This window comes from Curcuma longa, unplaced genomic scaffold (assembly GCF_044706935.1).
Source record: "Curcuma longa cultivar G26 ecotype Majalengka, Jawa Barat unplaced genomic scaffold, ITB_CL_G26_1.1 utg8573_np1212_1322966_RagTag, whole genome shotgun sequence".
In the NCBI taxonomy this organism is placed as follows: domain Eukaryota; kingdom Viridiplantae; phylum Streptophyta; class Magnoliopsida; order Zingiberales; family Zingiberaceae; genus Curcuma; species Curcuma longa.
The window spans coordinates 940,292-962,489 of NW_027435604.1; the positions used below are offsets into that span (position 1 = coordinate 940,292).

General features: G+C 36.8%; 3 protein-coding genes and 1 pseudogene across 3 annotated transcripts; 2 read left to right on the plus strand and 2 right to left on the minus strand.

Moving 5' to 3' along the window:
• Positions 1-377: 377 nt before the first annotated feature.
• LOC141820917 (uncharacterized) lies at positions 378-3,355 on the plus strand. Its single transcript, XM_074708282.1, has 4 exons — positions 378-593; positions 1,455-2,141; positions 2,523-2,684; positions 3,052-3,355. Exons 1-4 carry the CDS (start codon positions 438-440, stop codon positions 3,190-3,192), a joined length of 1,146 nt encoding a protein of 381 aa, XP_074564383.1. The 5' UTR covers positions 378-437; the 3' UTR covers positions 3,193-3,355.
• A 7,406-nt stretch (positions 3,356-10,761) lies between these two features.
• Positions 10,762-11,997, minus strand: LOC141820866 (putative purine permease 4). The gene has a single exon (XM_074708223.1). It carries the CDS (start codon positions 11,871-11,873, stop codon positions 10,770-10,772), a length of 1,104 nt encoding a protein of 367 aa, XP_074564324.1. The 5' UTR covers positions 11,874-11,997; the 3' UTR covers positions 10,762-10,769.
• Positions 11,998-12,502: 505 nt separating this feature from the next.
• On the minus strand, positions 12,503-13,960 carry LOC141820868 (aspartic proteinase NANA, chloroplast-like). The gene is made up of 2 exons (XM_074708224.1): positions 13,560-13,960; positions 12,503-13,325 (listed from the first exon to the last, which is right to left on the minus strand). Exons 1-2 carry the CDS (start codon positions 13,841-13,843, stop codon positions 12,503-12,505), a joined length of 1,107 nt encoding a protein of 368 aa, XP_074564325.1. The 5' UTR covers positions 13,844-13,960.
• A 3,923-nt stretch (positions 13,961-17,883) lies between these two features.
• LOC141820865 (protein NINJA homolog 1-like) lies at positions 17,884-21,063 on the plus strand (annotated as a pseudogene).
• Positions 21,064-22,198: the final 1,135 nt, after the last annotated feature.

Consider the following 22,198-nt stretch of genomic DNA (forward strand, 5'->3'; position numbering starts at 1 on the left):
ATGAGTTAGCCGGTCTATAGATCTACATGCCAAACAAGCTAATTGATCTGAACAAATCAATCGGGCCATCGAGTCAATTAATTAAACCGGATGAACTTATTAGTTTAATTTGGACGAACATGTTAATCTGAGTACGTAATTTAGTCGATGGATTAGTCAAATCAAATAGACTAATCAAGCTTATAAGCGTAAAAAATAAATTTTATTACAAAATTAACATACATATATATATATATTTATTTATTTAATCAATTAAGTATAATATTTATTTATGAACTAAAGAAATAAATATTTATTCGAAATTTGTCGTTTAGCGGTTCCTCCCTCTTTAAAAAGCCACTTTCGCAGTTCCCTCCCTCGACTTCCTCGAAGAACAAGGGCGAGCAGTGAAGTCAAAGAAGCGATCGAAAAGAAGCTGGTCGCTGCTCCGATCAGAGATGTATGCCGAGGCTGGGCTTCAGTTTCCCGCGCCCTTTTCCCAGGGATTCTTCAACGACTGCATCGGCACCGGACACTACTCCGATCTGCCCATCTCCGACGAGGGATTCATCTCCCGATTCGATCTCGGGGTCGAGGATGATTGGATCGACTTGGTAAGTTTGATCCCTGTTTAAATCGTTGTCCATTTCCCTTTTCCATGAATGGCTCCGGCGAAATTTGGTGGTGTATTAGGTCTTGGATAGATTCGGATGGGATAGGAAAATGAGATACGAAATACTGTAGAAACTTTGATTTCAGAACTCCCTATTTGTTGGTTAGAGTTTGAAGTTGCCTTTGTCCTCCGGAAAAACTAGCAAAGGTGAGATTGTTAAGTTGTGAGAAGATTACAATCTAAGAGTGTATTTGGCGAAATTGGACAAAAACCGTGTGGTAACAAAGGAATTGAAGTTTTTTATTCATTAGGAAATTACTGATCCTGTTTTTGGATTCTGTTGTTGAGATTTGAGTAGGTTAAGATTGAAGACTGTGTATTTCTTGGTGAAATTTGACAAAAGCTCAATGCTAGAAAAAACTAAATCTTTTGTATCCATGGAACTGAATCTTTTTTTTTTTTTTTGACAAAAACTGAACAGTACAGTTTATGTAAGATTTTAAGCAAAAAGAAAAAAAAAATTGAATTTTCAACTGTCGAATTGTTGGTAATGTTTAGTTTTCCGATGATGCCTATGAAATGAGAAATGAAGAAAAAATAGAGATATGTAATGGTTGTGTCTGTCTCAGTGAGGAAGAAGAATCTACATTTGTTCCTCTGTTTTATTATTTCTGACCTTTTTGTTATACAGTTTTTACTTGTATTAAAAATTCAAGCATCAGATCAATAGCAAATTTACTGAAGATCATAATTTTCTGCTACGATGCAATGAACTGCTGACTTTCACTGAAAATGCTCCTCCAACATGTCTTTGGCTTATGATACTGAATTATTTCTCATAACTTGTTGATTTTTGTCATAGACCAACATTGTACAAGTTCCCACAGTTTCAGAATATGACATGGGAGGAGAAGGAGATCTTTTCAAAGCACCAGAACCCATCTTAGAAGATCTTGTGCTAGACCCTGTGACCTTTGCGATGTCTATTATATCAAGCAGAGATGTCATCACAGAAACAATCAAGGCTGCAGATATAAAGTCCATTCAAAATCATTATCTGAGTGACATATACTATGACTGCAAGGACCTTCTGAACGACTCTGAGATTGAAGATACAATTTCTGAACTCCTAGATGTGAAGATTCCTCCAGTCCAAGTGGGTGAACTTTCAACATTAGAAAAAGCTAACTCTGCAGAAACATCAATTCAGAAAAGTGTTAATTCTGCAGATATAAAGTCATTCAAAAAGTTCATGAGTGGCATATACTATGAGTTTAAGGAGGATGTTTTGGAGAAGTCTGAAATTGAAGATACGATTTCTGAACTTCTAGTTGCGAAGATTCCTCCAGCCCAGATGGTTGAAGTTTCACCTCTCGAAAAATGTATCTCTGCGGAAAGGTCAATTCAGAAAAGCATCAGTTCTGAGTGCTTAAGCTCAGTGGAATGGATCCCTAGTTGCACTATGGGACCAGACTTTCTCGATTTCCAAGGATTGGACTTTGAAGTTGTGCTTGGTCTGAGGAGGACACACAGTGATGGAGATATCCAGGTATAAATAAACTTTTAGTCTCCTAATCATTCATTTAGTTTCCTCTTTTGTAACCTATCCCCTCTACCGCTCTACGTAAAGTTACAATTAGATATTATTTGTATTTTATGTCTTTTATTGATTTTTTGGTCTACACTTTTCTATATAGAAATTGATTTATCCTTCTATAGATATTGTTGAGGTATAATAGCCAATGAAAACTTGTTTCTAATTTTACATTTTCCCATGTCCTAAACAATCTCTACAACAAGGTTGTTCCGTAAAGTGACTTCAAAATTTTAAAATTCTCATTGATTAGTCAGTGAAAATTTCCATAAATTAGATTTCCATCAAGAAAGAATATTATGAATTCGTAACATCATTTACTCTTTTTTTTGGCAGAATCTTGGCAATAAAAACACAAACATGAGAAATACAGCCACTGTATCTTCTTCATTTAAGAAGCTCCTAGCCATTAGTGATAACAAGACAGAACAGCGACGACAAAAACTTTCCAGATATAGGGAGAAGAAGAGTAGGAGAAATTTTGGAAGGAAGATCAAGGTTTGCACCTTTACTTTTTCTTTCTGCAAGATGACATGAACTTGGCTAATCAGAATGAAAAAGGATTAGTATCTTCCATCGTAATTTTTAAACTGCATAGCAGTTTGCACAACAAAAGGGCAACTCCTTAAACTGAGAAAGAAACCTCATGATCTAAGGACAAAATTTTCTAGAAAAAAAACTGAAGATTTAAACACGCATACTGTGTGGCTCATATTCATCAGATCTAGCACTTATTCACAAACATCCACTTTGTAGGTAGAACCGTGATACTGTTATCATTAAAACACGTGTTGTCTAGATAATACAACTAACACTTGTTTTTCGATAAATTTCATAAAGTAATAAACTTTTTTGGGTTTGGCAGTATGCTTGCAGGAAGGCTCTTGCCGACAATCAACCCAGAGTAAGGGGAAGGTTTGCAAAGATCAAAGAAACAAAGATGTCATTCCAAATTGTAAAAGATGTTGAAGATGGAGAAAACCCCTGTGAGTTCCCTTGTTTATAAGGCTGCTCATGAAGTTGCGAGAACAAAAGACATGGAAGAGATGAGGCTATTAGCTCTATATCAAGCTACATTTGCTTTGCATAGGATAATCTTCAATATCCATTATGCAGTTGTACTTCTGTTCTCTAGTTTGAATAAAAAGGAAATCAATATTTTTGCTCAAGACTACAATAATTTTCTTGCTTGTACTTTTACAGTGTTCAACCCTTTTAACTACATTCTCAGGTTTCTTGTGCTCTACAAAAATTTCCTAAAGTCAGATGCTATACCAAAATGACATGAGGTCTCCATTACTTGTTCAATTTATTTTACCTGAAATTTTTTCAATGCAGAAGAAGAAAATAGTATTCAGTTTTGGAGAACACAGATGATGAAGAAGAGACCATCAAGCTATGGGTTTGAAAATTTCTTCTGTAAACAAAGAGGGAATAGTAAAACAGAAAGTAACTTGAATACTGATAAGATGAAGAGCAGTTGTTGCTACAAGCTTGCCTTCCTACAATGCCTGCTTTCTTGCTCAGTTGTTGTTTCAAGTTATTATTAATTAGTTGTTGGAGTGCACGAATCTTGCCTTGGGATTGTGATCAGTTTCATTTCTGTATATTTTTTGGGAGGATTGTATCTATTGAGAATCTCCCTTGGTTTATGCTGCTTATGTTGCATCAGCTGAATGTTCAAACGTTTTAAGTGCTAAAATCATCGAAGTAGATCAGTATGACAATACTTCTATATAGTAAGCAATAGAAAGAATCCCATTTCTATGATTATGCATAATCTGATTTGTATTATCAGCTGCTGGAACATGCTGCACTATTCTTAGAAGAGTGATCACAAACTTTGCTCTCCAAATGGACCACCCACACCATGGTTGAAATATTAGCTCCTATAACCAACTATCATATTGTTATAGTCGACTGAATTGGGAGATGAAGTAAGTGTAAGGTCTTTCAATGGGATAATGGAAGTACCTGAATATTATCTTCCAGTCTTGCCTAGCTAGACTGCATTCTTCCAAATCCTGAGATGATTTCTCTGAATACTGTTAATAGTTGAATTTTTTGGTTTAGAACTGCCTTAGTATTCCATCTGTTGCTTACCAAGTTTCTTACCAGCAGAAAGAATACATCTTTAAGGGGGAAATGCCATTTAGCTATTTCCCATTGAACGTTCAAAAAGTTGAAGGTGATAAGCTATTTGACATTGAAGGTTTCTTATGAATTCTACCTCCAGATGAGATTGTTCTCTCCAGGTTGTGACAGGGACAGCATGGTGTAGTATGGTCAGAAATCCAAGTAGAGATGCAGGCTGAGAGAATTTCAAGATTAGACCAACATGACAAGTACCAAGTTGATGAACATGGATCAGTTGGAACTGCTGATGGAGCAGCAACCATCAAATAATAGTATCATTCGTTTCTCATTGTTCTGTGGTGGTTGGAGTATTTTCTTTGCATTGGTTTGAGGAAATTTTATAAAAATCATCAAAGCAAAAAGAAGTCAGATTGAATTTCAGATGACTGATGAAGCATCAACCAGGAGTAAAAAAGTTGGTCCAACTTTCAGGAGTAATGATGATAATGGAAGCCAAAGTTCTGGACTTATAGATGGACTACACCTGCATCAAATACAAAGAAGGCATTTGAGAACTTGTAACCGAAACACAAGAAAAAGATGCGTATAAAAAAGATGATACTACTTTGACAATTGACTTATGGCCAAGCTCAGGTGTTCATCCTAGCTGGTTCTCTAATCCAAAAGTGATAAGTTCCAGGGGCAACATCTACCTCAGCATCTACTTCATCTTTGGCAAGATCACCACCCTGCATGGGAGACGAAGACCGGTAATCCCAATTGTAACAATCGATGTAGATACAACAGCACAACAGATGATGGTTTAGATATGAATTCTAATGCTTGTTAAATGGATAGATATTGGCTCTGTTTATCTTTCTGAACTGAAGGGAACTAATACCATTCTTTTGCAGTAAAAGTGATTCTTCTTATCATTGGTGCCAATCCAAGCAGCAAGTGTAAACCAAGTAATTGTTCTTATCTCAACTTTGAATTGTTCTAGTTGGTAAATTTATTAGTATCCTGCCAATCAATCATCCATAATCAATGTGCTAGAGAAGTAGTGATAACTGTACATTAGATTACTGCAAAAGATGTTTTGTATCGAACGACTTTTGGATATTCTTTTCTCCTTTGTTCCTTGGCCCTATCTCCATTTGCTACTTTGAGAATTCTCTTTGTGCAATCTTTTGTTCTTGTGAGTGTTCTGCTATGATTAAAAAGAACCCCTAATGGCAGTTCCTCTTGTGTTTTCCTAATGTGGATCCCTTTGAACTGATGCAATGACCTGCTTGCAGATAACTTCAATCAGTAGGTTGGACCTGAATCCTAGTTTCGATAGTTTGGTCGAACCAAACGTCGACCTGATTGAACGGGGAATCAATCTCTAGATCAGTTCTCTTGTTTGAGTTTAAACTGCAATGACATCTTGTTGGATGCAAATTTGAAGGTCATTTAGCAGAATCTGACCTGGCCAAGTTCTAGAGGCACACTGGAAATTGCTACTTCTTCCAGGTACTCTCTCAACCTATTCTTTACAGCTTCAACATTATCCTTGCTGCTCATGCTTAAATTGATTCTAGCATCAGGTTGTAGATTGTACACAAAAACTAGAACTGGTTACACAAAAGAGTCAGAATAGATTCAATAGATCACAAGAAACTTATTCTTCAGAAAGAATTTAAATAGTTTTAAATAGCTCAGAGACAACAACTTAGACCCCAAACTTTGTTCTATCATAGAACTGGTTACTAAAGGGATAAGACAAACATCATTTGCAAACTTGGGTATTGTTTGTTGCTATATATGCCGAGTGTTCAAGAGCTGTGAGGATAGGCATGGCATGAGATGGGAAGTCAACGTTGACAAAATAAATCTCATTGAGAGTTAGGAAATTGAATTCTTTTTTTTTTCCTGCTCAACGACAAGAAAAGAACAAAATGAATCCTCTTTTCTTTCATTCGAAGAGATAAAAAGGGGATTCCCATTTAATTGCTTTCCTCCCATATCTTTCATTAATTAAGTTGAGAGCACTTGAAAGTTGACAAGGATCGATAGCTTTGATTAGCACCCAAATAGTTGACCTTTTGACAATGCCATTCATGTATATCCCAAATCTAATTAATGTTGATTTCTCTTTTTTGCCTTACTTAATTTCTCTCCTTTTCTTTTCCCTTAAAACTTAATTTCTTTGCTCAGTTTAATTTATGCAATCTATACATTCAGTGAGTTTCTCATATTATTTTTGTAACATTCTAAAGAGATATTATAGAATGAGTTTGGATATAGGCTTAATTAGGAGACTCAAATTATGTTAAATTGGGTATTAAATTCGGCTTTCGATAGTAGTATATAACTCTTCATTTGTCGTAAAGAGTCGATATTACTAAGTCGCTATAAATGTGACTCACCTAGAGCATGATTGAATAAAATGACTTCCATCTCTTTTTTTCCTTATTTTTTTAGGAAATTGGAAAATATAAACTTTTTTAAAATTACAATATCTCCAAATTTGGATTCTCATCCATCACATGAGACCCCAAATGTGATGTGGACTAGTAATGCTTTCTCACATATTCCATTCAGGTTTTTCCACATCTCTAGCAGCTATTGCTTGCTTTTAGCAATGCCACTCACAATATCATTCCACCAATTTTAACTTTAATTTATTTAAATATATACAATTTTAATTATTTATATTAAGGTCCTATGAACATCATGAACTCTACACAAAGCTATATTATTTATAATATTTAGCTTTTATCTCTCCTCTTTAACATGAATTTTATTTTATTTTATATTTTTATTTAAAAAAACAACAACATAGAATATAGGTCAATGCCTATCTGAGCAAGAATCCAAAAAAAGTGAACCTGATTGATATCTACAAATCAAATGGACTTGAAGTGGAACCACTTGTGGCACTTGAAAAAAAAAACATGGGAGAGAAGATGAATAAAGAGCTCAATATCAAACAAAGCAAACAACCACCACCATCTAATAATTATAGCAATAATAGAATTTAATATTTTTCAGAAATTTCACACTGTTATCTGTTTCATTCATGACATGAGCAGGGGATAAAGCTCACTAACTGAAGAGATTTAGAAGCCAATCTGATCTTTTGAGATTGATTGGGTGTTATAATATTATAATTAGGTTCCAAATCCCCCAAATCAAATATGCTAAACAGAAAGATTACAGTATTTGATATGGTCTAGATTTTATTTAGATATATATAGATAGATTCCCCTATTGAAGTTCTTCATTAAAGTATCGTGATAGTTTTCAAAGATTATTTGTTGGATCGTTTTTAGATGGAGGTAGGCTCGACTTGGTCTAGATTTGAACCGGACTCGGTCTGGATCTGTAACTTGGTCAACGGGCAGTTAAATGGGTCAGAACTGTAACTGACTAGTCAGGGTTGCGTTGGTTACAATTCCGGCCCCAAATTAATAGATGGTTAAGTTTTTTTTGGAGTTGAACATTGAAATCACCAATTTTGACTGTTAAAAGGTTATTTATTTATTTTATTTTTAAACGGTTGAGATTATTTGATTATTTTTTATCAACAACTATGATTTAATATTCGTTATTCTTTAAACTCTATAAATAGTCAATTGATTTCTTATTTTTTCAACTTGTCAAAATAAAACACTCAATGAAATTTGAAGTCAAACATTCTCAAATTAAATTGAGGTATCGATTCAAATTTATTTGAAATATTCTGATAATAAATTAAGAGAGTTAAATTTGGTTTTAAAGAATTTTTTCTTTTAGTTTTGAGTTTTAGATGCATATTTTAAGATTTTTATCAAGAATCACTTAATTCATCTAGTAAATGTGTTCTCTGAACTATATTTATTTATATAATAAATAAATTAATAATAAATGAAAATTAAATTTGTTTTTATGAATCACTTAATTAAATTAAATAATAAAACTTCTCCGAACTATATATTTATACAATAAAAAATTTAAGGAAGGAAAATAAGATTTAATGAAACTTTAATAAATTTAATAATATTTTTTTATGTTTTGATATTTGAAGTTATTAACAAACTTACATAATGAGTGTAACTTGTATTGGATTAATAACTTATGATATTTAAAAATATTTATTAGCATATCGATGAAGCACATAATGTTGATAGTATTTCTTAATTATTGATATTTAATTTAAGAAGAATATGAATTAATTTTTAAAATATTTTTAATATTATTTGATAATGTTAGTTTTAATACTAAATATATTTTAAAAAATTAATAGTAATACTTAAATTTTTTTATGTGATGTACCAACATATGAAATTCAATATATCAATTATAATAAGATTCATTTTAATATAAAGAATTATATATTATTATTATTATGCATAAAATATTAATAATATTAATGTATATTTATTTTCATACCATTAAAATATATGTATTAGTATTTATGAAAATTTAAAAGTATTTAATGATACAATTAAATAATTTTTTAATATTTATTATCCGACTTCTCATTTAGTTATGATAAATTTTTATAGTATAATTTTAATTTTAAATGAATATATTATGAATAAATTTTTATCTAATGCGTATTAGCAATGAAAATAAAATAAAAAAAATTAATTATATTTTTAATGTTTATATAATTGTATTTGCTTTATATCAGTTTAATTAGATATTTTACATAAAATATTAATTATGTTTTATGATCTTTTAATTTTATTTAAAGATTTTTTGATCCTACTGATATTATATAAAATACTACAATAAAATTATATAATATTTAAAATATAAATTATAGACAAATATATCTGAAATAATATTTTAATAGTAATAGTAATTTAAAATTTATAAAAGTATAATTTTTATTAAAGCATAGAAGAAACAAAGGATTCTTAAGTTTCATATAGAAATTTGAAAATTATTTTATAATTTTTTTTATTTTAGTGAAACAGATAGATAGTGAGTTTGATTTTTGATACTCTATGATGGTGATTGCAGAAGACTCAAAATTTTCTCATCCTCTCTGCGATAGCAAAAGAAATTTTACCTTGTCTAGTGTTAATTGTTGTTGGAGAATAGACGTTTAATTCTGGAGATAATATATCGGATGAATAATGATCTACTTTGTCTCTTAATTTTTTAAAAGCACAAACATTACTTGATGATTGTGCAAGAGCTATAAAAAAAAAGAATGCAACTTTTAGATGATAAGATAAAAGACTTTCATATAGAAGGAATTAATATTACAAGAATAGGAAACAAAAGTGAATAATATCATTTCCTAAGATAACAAATGTAAAAAAGCAAGTGAACTACGTGAATTTTAATTCTCTTATACTTGAGGGGATACTTAGAGTAGTAGTTCTTTTTTATATTTTATATTTTTATAAATTTATCTTTTTTAAAAAAATTTTCGTGAATTTGAAGTGTAATTATTTTTGAATTATCGATTCTCAATATATAGCCTAACTAGTGATTCTGAATCATCAAACTATTAGTTGTGAATTATAATTGGAGGCTAAATTATTGAATTGGAAATCAAATATAGGCTAAGAAGAAGAAATATATGATGAGTGTCACACAAGTCATTGGCGGGCAAAGCATGAAGGGCTTGCCTTTGCCCCTGCGGATTGACACAGTTGGTACTTATAGTGTTTACCACAATGGATCTTGAGGTCAATTCTCAATTGGTGCAAAATGTCTCACTGGGTACTTGATCTCTCCCATGCAAAAGGACTGCTACATTAAGACAAACACTTTCCATAATTTATCCTCTTTAAGAGTGTGTAAAACACTTTTAGGGTGTGCACATTTGGTTGGGGGTCTTGCCTGATTATTTTGCTTTCCACCAAATTTAGAGACCAAAATCTTATTTGATTTAAGTAATCAGCGATTCTCAAGTAATGCTTCATGTCCGACACGCCAACATACGTCAGCAAAAGAGTGCCACTAAGATAATTATTTGTTTTTTTTTTTACCACAATTGAAGGGTTTGCCTTTATTTTGCTTTACCAGGGCTAGAGAGCTCATATCAACGAGTCTAAGGATAAAAGTGGTGGTGTATATATTTATAATTAACTTGATAGAAGAAATTTAAATCCACGCGAATTTGTCATCTTATGAGGTCTCGCTCAAGATGAATGAATTCGTGCAATACTTGAACGAGTCGCATTGGTTGACAAAAAGCTAAGGACCACTCAACCCAACCTTGAGCTTACTAGAGGTTGACTCAAAAGGTCAACTAGTGATTAACATAAGATGTGGATCGAGATTGGTGAATTCTCTATAGAAACTATTTTAGCTCTCCAATTCAATTCCAATTTGATCTCGATGATGATCGATACTCGAAAGAGTGTTTTTTTATAAAGTTTGTATATATTGATAATTGTGAGAAATTGTTATTTGTTTACACGAAATGTATAAAATAAGGATTTATTTTTTTTTTTGAAAAAAGAAAATTATCTTATTTGCATTATTTTTTGTTTTTTGTTTTCAAGGGAAGAGTTCTTTTTACACGTTGCCATCGTTACCGTCTCTGTCGCCACTTGTCTCCATCGCCTTCACCTTCTCCTTCTCCTCCATTGCCGTCGGCGGCGCTTCCGCCTCTGCGCCCGCCTTCATCTTCCACTCCCCGTAAAGATAAGACCCGAACCCCCAGAGGCAGAGCGCCATCGCCACCGCCTTCCCGCCGCTGAACTCGTCGCCAAACGCCGCCACGCCGCCCACCACGTTGACCGTCAGCAGCGCCGTCATGCAGATCCCCCCGTTGACCGACGACGTGAGGAACACCATCCCCGCCGTCCCCATGAAGCACATCTGCCACGCCAGCACAGTCGTCGCCACCACGGTCCAGTACGCCGCCGCACCAAGGTCCCACCTTTCCTCCCTCGGCCACCACCACTTTCCCCCGCCAGCGCCGCCGCCGTCCGCCGCCATCGCCGCCACCGCCAGAGCCGTCGCCGCCGCCTCCATCAGCACCTGCACCTCCACCACCTCCCGGTACCCGCCGCTGAGCCCGCGGTAGACCAGCTGCATCACCGGCAGGTACACTGCGAAGAGCGCGGCGGCGCCGAGCGCCGCCGCCAGTCCCAGAAAGAAGTGCCGCCGGTCGACGCCCGGCGGGCAGTCGTGCGACGAGTTGAGCGCGAGCAGAACAGAGCTTACAGTGAGCAAAACCACCGAATTCAGATTAAAAAACGTGATCGGGTGGCGGACGAGGACAACAGACAGAAGCAGAGTGAAGGCCAGTTGCGAAGCGAGGAGTAGCGACGAAGTGGAGACCGATAAATAGGACGAGGCGCAGGAGAAGAGGAGATTATTAAGTCCCAGGAGGAGCCCGAGGCCGAGCGCGAGCCAAAGGAGGCGCGAACTGAAGCCACAGAAGGGCCGGTGGCCGGAAACAGAGGACGAGCAGAAGTAAACGGGGACGAGGAGCAAGGGGAATCCGGCGGACTGGACGAAGGTGGACACCCACCGGCTTCCGCCTCCGTGGACGAAGTAGAAGCGCGAGAGCAGAGAAGAGGAGAGTGAGCCGACGCAGAGTAGGAAGTAGTTTCCGGCGAGCAACCAGGCGTTGGACCTCGCCCCCTTCGTAATAGAGCCATCGTTATCCATGGCAAAGAACAACAACAACAGCAACAAAAAGAAAGAAGAAGTCACTGAGCACTTAAGGAGTAATGCTTGCTTGTCGTGCTTATAAATAGGTGGATACGGAGAATCTGCACAGTGGACGGAGTGAAACAGGGGAAGGACAGGCGGAAAGCGTGGGGAGAGTGAGAGGGATTGATGGGATCGTAGTGTGTGCGTAAAGGGGAAGAGAACAGGGGAAAGGGAAGGAGGAGGAAGGAGAAGGGGGGCAATGCGCTGCGCCGGCCGTCGAAGGAGGAGTACAAATATGCGCGACAGCGGGAGGAAGGAAGAGTTCGACAAATGGACAGCGTCGTCGTCGCGTCACGTGCTGCGCCGCGGGCAGCATGCAATGTTGGACCCTTATTGGGCCCTTTATTGGGCCCAAAACTGGATTGGCCCTTTATAGCGAATATCGGTGAAATTTATTTTATTAAATTATGAATTAAAGGAAATAAATTGTGACGGTTTAACCATCACGTGGAGGGAACGTGAGGTATCGGCTCTGGGACCCGCATCCTCCTCCTCCTACCCCTCCTCTTTCTTAATTCCACGTGGCAATCGTATGAGTTCATCTGCCGTTCACGTGTTCGTATCTTGACCGTAAGAATTCGGGGTCATTTGGCGTGGCACGTCGATCGGCTGAATCGCAGCCGTTGATTTGCCACGTCGAACTCCCACATGTGCTCCTGCTGCAGGATGTTGCCGAGGGTGGAGACGCCCGGCCACGGCGACGACTGGATCCCCAGGCACTTGACGCCGTCAGCCACGTCGATCAGGTAGCTCTTCGCCGGCGGGTTCAGCCTCGCCCCGCCGGCCAGGTGCACCACCATCGCTGGGACCGGCCCCGCTTTCTCCCCTGCAGTCGCCGCCGTCCAGTTGTAACAGAACTCGAAGGGGTCCATGCTCACTCTCGGCGCCCACGCCAGCCGCCGGCTCAGTGCTCCCACCACCAACCCGTACGCCGGTTCCGCCAGTAACGTTAGGCTCGTCCCCGAGTCCACGATGGTACCGCCGCCGGAGGCGAAATCCCACACGATCGCCGGGATTGCCAGCAGCTTCCCGTCAACGGAGACGCCCATGATCCCCACCCCGTAGAACGGTTGTAAGTCGAGCACTAGCGGCGTCTCATGCACCGGCGCCGCCGCAGGCGGCATCGCGGGGCCGAAACGGAGGAAGCTGGAGGCGTTGCGGAGGCTGAGGTGGTCGACGAGGCAGTAGGAGAATCCGCCGCCGAAACGAGCGGCCGCCCGCGCCGCGAAGGAGCTGCCGCTGTTGCCCAGCCCCAGGACGCCGTCCGCCGCCCAGAAGCTAGCCCCGGAGAAGGTGGCGGTGCAGCCCACCACCAGGCCCCGCAGCTTCGCGCGGCGGCGGCCAGCGAGGATCACGGTGGCGGACTCGTTCGCGTACACGCCTTGCGCCGACGACTCGTCGGAGTACCTGCAATCGGAACCAAAACAATCTCAACCACCATGCATCATAAAGCTTCGACGGCATTGAATAGTAAAACTCTCTAGAACAATTTAATATTATTAAAAAAAAATTAAAGGTATGAAAACCAAATTTGAAATTACTCTTTCAATTTTTAGGAAAGGGGAAGATCTTCGATTTGTCTTCTTCCAAAGCGGAATCTGAATCAAACGTAAAGGGTAAATTTTGGATTCCGTTACTTACTTGTAGTCGTAACGGCAGGGGCTCGCCGGCGTCGGGCACGCCGACAACGAGAAAGGCAGATCGTTCTTGCACATCTCCGCCGCGCAGGGGATGGTCCGGAAGGTCTTCGACGAGGCGGGGTGGAAGACCCGGTGGCGCCGGCGGCGGCCGCGGAGGCGGCACTTCACCCAGGTGAGGTCGCTGCCGGTGTCCACCACCAGCAGGAACGGCCGTGCCGGCGTGCCGAGCAGGAACCGCACGAAGTACTGCCCCGTGCCGGCGTACGCCCCCGACGTCATCGGCATCCTGAACCACTCCTCCTCCTCCTCCGCCGCCACCGCCGCCGCAGGCGAGATGTCGAGGGCTCCCCGCCGGATCAACCTTTGCCGGATTGTCCGCTGCCGCAGCCAATCGCTTCGGAGGAGCTCGTGAATCGATGCCGCCGCGCCCCCGCGGCGCAGCGGGAGGACTACCGTCTCCGGATACGCTGTTTTCCCGTCGCTGTCGACGAAGACTCCGAGGAGGAGGAGGAAGAAGAGGAGAAGGCGGCGAAGAGCAGGCATTTGGACGTCAAAGATCGATGGAAGCATCCATTTTTCCAATGTATATATATCTACATATATATTATATATTATTTTATTATGTGATTAATTAATATAATTAAGGGGGAAAACAATTTTGTGCAAAAAAAATATTTTTATTTTTAAAAATAGTGTTTTTTTTCCTCTACCACAAAAGCTAGATAATTTGTACAGAGAGGAAAAGGAGTTAAATTTTCTCCTAAATTTGTCAAATATGAATAATGTTTTTCTGTTAGTTGGCTTGAATTTGTTTTTCTTTTCATGTTTTTCCTATTTTTAGGTGAATAGATGCAACAATGTTTTAGTTATTTTTAATGTTGTTTGTTGTCTTGACAGGGTAGTCTCATATTTAGCTCCAGATAGAAAAAATATTAGGTCTTAATATTTTTTAAAAAATAAATTTTAAAAATTAAAAATAATTTTATATAAAATATTATTAAAGATATTTAATTATTAATAAAATCTAAAAGAATAACTCAATGCATTATAAAAGGTAATTTTTGAGATTGAAAAATATATATGATTACAATAACAATTTTATTATTTATTAAATTCTACTAAAATTTAAAAGAATAAATCAGTGCATTATAAAAGGTTATTTTCATGATTGAATAATAATTATATAGTAGTAATTTCATCATTAAGTTCAACTTCTTTATTAATAAAAATAACAAATAATTCTCATAAGCTTTGAAGTATAATTTGTTAGAAAAATAATATATTTATCTAATAAATGTTTTAATCAAGTTAAATTTAGCCAATATAATATTTAAAATACAAATTAAATTTGATAATGAATGCTAAATTATTATTATAATATTGATTAATATACATTTTAATTTTAATTTTTAATTTTTTATTGATTAATTCTAACTTTAATAAATTATCAATCAAATTTATCTAATAAAAATATTTAATTGGTAGACTTTTTTGATGTGAATTATAAAAAAACAAAGACTGCTAGCCAAGTGAGGGCGGAGGGGTACGAGCACCACTGATTTTTTTAAATTAATATTATGTATATAATATATATTTTAAAAAATAATATTAAAATATATCAGATTCATATTTATTTCTCTCTATTTCTTTCTTTAAATAGTTTCAAATTCTGATCGTTATTTTAAGGAGTTGATTCATCATCGTTTGTCATCGAAAATTACAATTTATTACATATTTAAAAAATTTATCTTTTACAATTTGACTATTACATGTCATCCTTTACATTTCACTTATATAGTTTATGTTTTTCTAATTGTCATTAAAATTGTGTTTCAATACTCCTCATCTCACACATTGTATATCATTTTCTCTAATTTTTAGTGGACCTCAAGTCATCAATTCAAATAATTTAACTATGCCAAATCATACTTCACGAGCTACTCCTACACCATCTCAATATTTTTAGTCCAACATGTTAGGATCTTGTGAGCTAGAGTGGGAGAGGGTGAATAGCTCCGATCGCTCTCATCTTAATTTCGTGCTCGTCGTTTGAATACGTAACAAAAAATTGAATCCAAAATCAATGTCACATGTATAACTCTGAAGTTTACTTGGTATCTGCCTCTTAAACGACTAATCCAAGGCCTACTCATAATGATCTCCCTCCACTATGAACTTCACTTTTTTATATACCTTTTGGAAGCAGAGAAACCTCTTACAACAAGTTATTACAAGAACAAATACAAGCAATATAAAATACAAATGTAAATGAAAACAAAAATATTTTACAATTGAGAACTTTACTTTGGATGTTTATTTGTCAGAAGCACTGTTGAGATCGGCTTCCGGAATACCTCTTGATGTTGAAAATGCCAATAATACTTCGTCTCTAACTTCTCAGAGAGAGAGAGAGAGAGGAGAGCCATCGGAGAGATTGACGGAGCATTTTTATAAGCTTGAGAAGAGATGAGATCCTGACAAGACATGATCCTTAAGGAGATCATGATATCTTCTTTATGGTCTTGAGAAGACCTTGATATGACAAGGTATGGTCTTGGGCATATTTTTCCTTGACAAGGCATGGCAATCGATTGCTAGACATTATGATGAGTTCAATTGATTTTTATCAAATTCGACCGTTTATGGTAGTGCTGAGCTCTAGGCCAAAACAGTTCTTTTTTACCTTACAAATTGATTGGTGAGAGTGGCTGAAGTGGGCTGCCGAGCCGAACTGACTGAAGTGGGCTGCCGAGCCGAAGTGGCAATCGATTGCTTGCATTTGAAGTGCCGAGCCGAACCAATCAATCAATTTAGAAGCATGTTATTCGTTGCTACAGTGCCATCAATTGATTGATAGAACTCACCAATCAATTGACACTATAGCAAAACTTGGTAGCAATAGTCCTAAACCCGATTACTATAGCCAACCTCAAAGTTAACGTGATAAACCCTAATTACTATAGCAAATCCTAATTTTTTAATTGCAAGGTTTACAAGAAACTATGAATATTATAGCAACCCCTAGCAGAAGCTCTAGTTATTGTAACAAATCCTAAAAACACTTCAAAATTTAAATTTTGAAGTTTAAAGTCCATCAGTTGATCGATAAATTCTATCAATCGATTAATACTCCTATTTCAACTTTACTAAATTGAATTCTCATATTGTTTGGTATTCGATCAACTTCAACCTATTAAGACTTCTTTGCTTAACATTTGATCAATTTTGACCTTCTTAAACATTCCATTGCCAAGCATCTGACCAATCTTTGATCTGTCGGGACTTTATCATTGCCTTTCAATCAATCTTGAACTGTTAGAACTTCCGTCATCACCTTGGTATCCGGTTGACCTCAATCTACCAAAATTTCCTTTGCTTAACATCTAATCAATCTTGATCTGTCGAAACTTCTCGTTGCCTAGTATTCAGTCAACCTTGACCTACAAGACTTCATTATTGATCTAGTATCCAATTAATCTTGACTTGTCAAGACTGCCGTCATCATCGAGTGTCCAATTCTTTATGATTCATTTGGACTTTTTTGTCTCATTTCCAACTCTGTGTTGGACTTCTGACCGTTAAGCGTTCGGTCATCCATAACTCACTTAGACTTTTCGTATCTTGTCAAATATCCAATCAACCTTGACCTACTTAACTCTTCGCTCAATTAATTAACGTATTGATCAAATATCACAATCCCAATTAGAGTCAATTTGAGCTTGATCAACCTAATCAATCTTGACCAGACATCTATATTACAAGCATAATAATCTCTCAAGTGTCTCATGTAATTATTTCCGAATTTTATCGTACCGCTAAATCATTAGGCATACTACGCCATCATCAACACTTAATCCCATCGAGTAGCGAACTTCTTGCCAAATTTTATGCACTACTTAATATACATATCAAATATAAATATAAACTATAACTTAGACCCTTAAGAACTTGAAATTATCTTTTTTGTTATTTTCAATTAAGAAGAGTTGCTTTTGGTAAATTTTCTTTATTAAATATTGTAGTTCTTAAAGAATATATGTTCCCTTTTATGTTAAATAAAATTATTATTTTTAATATTTTATCATTTCCTTAATTATGCGGTTTGAATTATATTTAATATGTTTAATGTTTATTAAATTTACATTATATTATTATTTTTAATTTGATAAAAATATTTTTTTTAAAAAAAAAAGAAGGCTAAGCAAAGCTAAAATGGACATCTCGCACGTGTACCGTGGATCATGCTTCGAGATTTGTGCTCCGCATCATGGGAGCCTCTTAAATACTCCCCTTCCTCAAGCCGCCGGTGGAAAGCCGCGTCGCTGGATCGATATGGCGACGTACCACCCACCTCGTCGGCTGCGGCCATTGCCTTCTCCTCCAGATGCCAAGGTTTGGGTTTGCTTTGGGCTTGTTTTCTTTTTAATTTCTTCCCTTCCTGCGATTTGTGATCACCTTGGCGATGTGCGATTAGGGTTTCGTTAGGTTGGGAGCGAGAACTGTGAACACGCTGGCGATGTGTGATTAGGGTTTCGTTAGGTTGGGAGCGAGAACTTCATGATCCAGGTCAATAGTTTACACCGAAGTTGATTTTTACGGGAGGGATAGGGTATCTGTGGTTAAAGTTCTCGCCTTTGGTCGATAGCATGGCGAATCAGTGGGGATAGTGATGAGATGGGGTTTGTTTAATATGCATTGGCTGATTATCGTTTGATCGCTGCTTGGGCCTTCGATAGATCTATGGAGGATTTTTTTACTCGTATAACCTTTAATCCTTTTGGATTGCCTTGAAAGTTAATCAAGAGAAGCCATAATGTGTTCCGAGGCAATGTTTGCAGCTTTTTTTTTTTTTTTTTCTGTGGATGATGAAGTGGAAGATTCTACTATTAATTGGCAATAGTTGTGATCTATGTTTTCTAGTTGGTTCATTTGGAGATTGATCTGCACTGTTATGATCTTGTTCTCAACAGCTTGCAATGTGTAAGAATATTTTTCACCTTGAGACGAAAGCTTTAAAAATCTATTTATCTGTAAAGTGTTCATGTTTCACACAGGTCCAAGTTTTTGTTTTTGTATTTATTTTTCTGTTCTCTTTAATTTACATGCCCTTATATTAATAAACTCTCAACATTAACACCTTAATGTTGCATTTGTTTTACTTTCAATTATACATATAATAACCTCCTTAATTTCCCTACTTTTAGTTTGTGTATGCAGATTCTGTAGAAGTTCTGTTTTCTCTGAATAATGTTAGCTCTGCAGATCTATCAATCTACAGAGTGACAATGTATGAAGTTCCAAAATAAACTGATAGTTGTTACTTGTTTTGGAAGTCTATTTTTATGGAGGATGGCAATGAGCTTGAGCTTAGTTTGGGTCGTTCTTTTGGAGGATCTTCAGGAAAACTTAAAGGCACAGCCATTGCTAAAGTCGAGGAAGGAAGCACAAATCAAGCAATAGCAGTTTCTGATGTTCCATTTGATAACTTGCTCCAGAACAATATTGGAATGCCGGATCAAAGTGGGAAACAAGCTCTGTCACCACCCCAAGAAAACTTCTGGAATGACATTAGCAAATTTTCAGAAGGTTATGATATCTCATAGAGTAGTCAGCTGATGTTCACTAAGCACAAAGAACAATGCGGTGGTAAGAAAAGGATCACTGAGGCTGAGGAAGAGAATTCATGTTCAAAGAAACCAAGATCATCTGAGGAGATGAATTTTCAGAATCTAGAGAATGTGGGTTACCCACTCATGAAGAAGTCACATCTTTCAATTGCTACTGATGATGGTCCAACTGGTGAAATGAGGGCATTGCAGAATCTGAGGCTGAAGTTTCAAGCTCTTGGTTAGTTTCGCAGACTGTAGACACTACCAAGCGCACTGATCTTCACAAACTACTAACTTCTGAGCATGCCTTAAACAAGCCAACTGGAATTGGTTTCCAAGGACAGAAACAGCAAAAAATTTTAAGAAGTGCATCCTGTGATTTTGTTGAAGTTGCATTTGGGACTTCATCGCCTCTTCAAACTCATACGCCCTCAATGGTAGCTTATGCAGTATCTCCTAAGCCAACTGATGTTGGCGCTCGTACTCCCACAAGCTCTCCTTTACCGTGCATGGTGCAATCAACACTTCCGTCAAATGGAGATCCTTCTGTCTCCCAAGGAACAGATTTTGATGCTGAGAAGCTTGTTTTTGCATACTCATTGATTCAACTTCTGACACTTGAGACAAATTATTCATGGGCATTTGGTTCTCAGCTTCAGGCTGTCTCTTCCTTAGGTCATGAAACATCAAACCAACATCTCACCGAAGATGATGCAAAGAGATTAAACAGTCATATTCTCTTTATACATCTGTTTCATTCATTCTTGTAGCCATTGCCTTTACAAAATTTCCATTCTCTTAGTAGTTATTAGTGCTACAGCACTGTGCAGCTAGAAGCGACTCTTGTCTTTGCACTCATCATAAATCATCCATGAATGAATTGTAATTACTAGGTGAATGCTAATTTGGAACTGCCACTAGAGGTGATTGGGGCAACTAAACAGTCATTTCCTTATTCCATTGTATGGCAACAAGTTTAGATTATATGCAAGTAGCATCTCCTTGTGTCTATATTATTCCTTATGACAATTGTAAAGCTGGATTACACTTAGGGAGGTGTAATATATGTTGAAGTGAATTAGTAGTTGTACATACATTGTCTCTTTGCTTTTCACTAAGAGGTCGCGAATGATCTAAATTTGATATAGTGTTTCAATATAGTATTTTATTGTCAAATTGGCTTTAAGATGTGGACATCAAATAACGTTCATGTATGAACCAACATCTATTGATTAAATTGATATATTGTCTTGCAAGTTAAAGTGGATTGCTCCTTGTCTATATGAATTAACATCCTTGCCAGCATTTTAATATCCATTGTTTTGATTGTGCATTTAACGTCCTGCATACCGAATTACCTTGATATCTCTTACTTAGAACTTTAAACTTGTTGAGGCATATGTTATTTGTAAGTTTATTCACATGATTTGAATTCCCATGTCATGTTTTTGCAGTTCCTCTTCAGATCCATTCATTGAAATGGAATGGTGAACCTATCATGGAGACTAGAACATCATCCTCATCCTGGCAGAAGCAGATTGCAACCACTTCGGCCGAAGACTTTCCTCATGAAGGATCCACCATACAACCTGGTGTTGCATGGAACATGGAATTCGGAGGTTGTGGCTCATACCCCGACCTTCCATGGGTCTCAAAGACCAAAGACCGGGTGCGGTCCTAAAGGTAACCATATTGGGTGTCACCTACAAGTTTAACAAAAACCAAATCAAGATTGTTTGTGCTTGCCATGGCTCTCATCTGTCCCCTAATAAAAATTGTGTTTATTATCATATTTCTATGTGCATTTCCTCTAAACGCCTATCTTTTGATGATACTTATATCCTAGTGTGGTATCGTGATGGTAGTAGTCTAGTGTAGTCATGGTTTGACGATGATTGTTGGTGGTTTAACAATAGCCAGTGGTGTGTAGTCACGGCGGTCCTACCGTGCTATGGCTCGCCGGTGACTAGTAGTGGTTTCTCTATGGTTTGTTAACTATTGTTGTTGGTTGAGACCACGAAGAAAAGGTGTATTGTTCTTCCTCCATTTCCTTAAACTCACTATTAGTGATCACTATTAAAAGTTTACTAAGATTGTGTGCCGTAGGACACTTAAAACCTTGGCATTAACACATGACAAACATTATTAGCAAAAATTGGTGAAGAAAATGCCATTAGTTGAAGAACTTTTTTGAAGCCTAAGAAATTAACAAATAAAAAGTTTGTGCTCCAACTACCATGCAAAACTACCAATCTGATATTTTACATGTTTTTCAAGACCTTTGTTTTTTGTGTTGAATGCTTAGTAGGAAAAGAGGTTTAACGTTCTGTCATAAAGAGCAGTTGGTAATGTGTTTTTATATGATAGAAAAAAAATATTGAAGGCCAAAGGGTGGATTAGCAATTGTGAACGATAAATCAAACATTAATAGTATTTCACGTGGATCATCATAAGTCTTTTATTCTTTAATAAAGAGTTATACCTTCTTGAATAACCGTCTCGATGTGATAGTATTGCCCTTTGTAACAATCAAGATGGATAAGTCCATCTGTCTACACAGTTGTTCGTGTACTAGTAAAAGATTCGGTAGCTATCGCAGTCTCAATTTCTTCCAGTGGAACTCCAGGTTCAGGAGTTACTCCAAGATATAGAATTAAATGAGGAACTTAGGGACAAAATAGAAGACCCCATTAATTAGATTTCATTTGTTATATGATATGCTACGCTATCCAAAAGATGCATGCTCAATTATTTATCTCACATTATTATTTTATGTGTCTCTTTGCCAACTACCATTCCACAACCACTTTCCTTGGCCATTTTATAATGATCATTTCCTAATAAAAATATAGACATTTTAAAGAAAATGATTTTTGTTTTTTTTAAGAATGAAATTATTTGTTTTTTAATAATCAATATTATCATTTTCTTAGATACTAAATAATTCCTAAATTTAGAAGGTTTTCGTACAATAAATAAAAATAATGAAAATTTATCCATAACGTCATGTTTTCTTCCATAGAATTTTTAA

Bases quoted from the DNA above. Each gene is read 5' to 3' on its own strand.
- LOC141820868 (XM_074708224.1), bottom strand. From the start codon at position 13,843: ATGCCGATGACGTCGGGGGCGTACGCCGGCACGGGGCAGTACTTCGTG. The intron at 13,326-13,559 runs GTAAGTAACGGA...TTCCGATTGCAG, and splicing joins CCCTGCCGTTACGACTACAA to GTACTCCGACGAGTCGTCGG.
- LOC141820866 (XM_074708223.1), bottom strand. From the start codon at position 11,873: ATGGATAACGATGGCTCTATTACGAAGGGGGCGAGGTCCAACGCCTGG.
- LOC141820917 (XM_074708282.1), top strand. From the start codon at position 438: ATGTATGCCGAGGCTGGGCTTCAGTTTCCCGCGCCCTTTTCCCAGGGA. The intron at 2,142-2,522 runs GTATAAATAAAC...TTTTTTTGGCAG, and splicing joins ACAGTGATGGAGATATCCAG to AATCTTGGCAATAAAAACAC. The intron at 2,685-3,051 runs GTTTGCACCTTT...TGGGTTTGGCAG, and splicing joins ATTTTGGAAGGAAGATCAAG to TATGCTTGCAGGAAGGCTCT.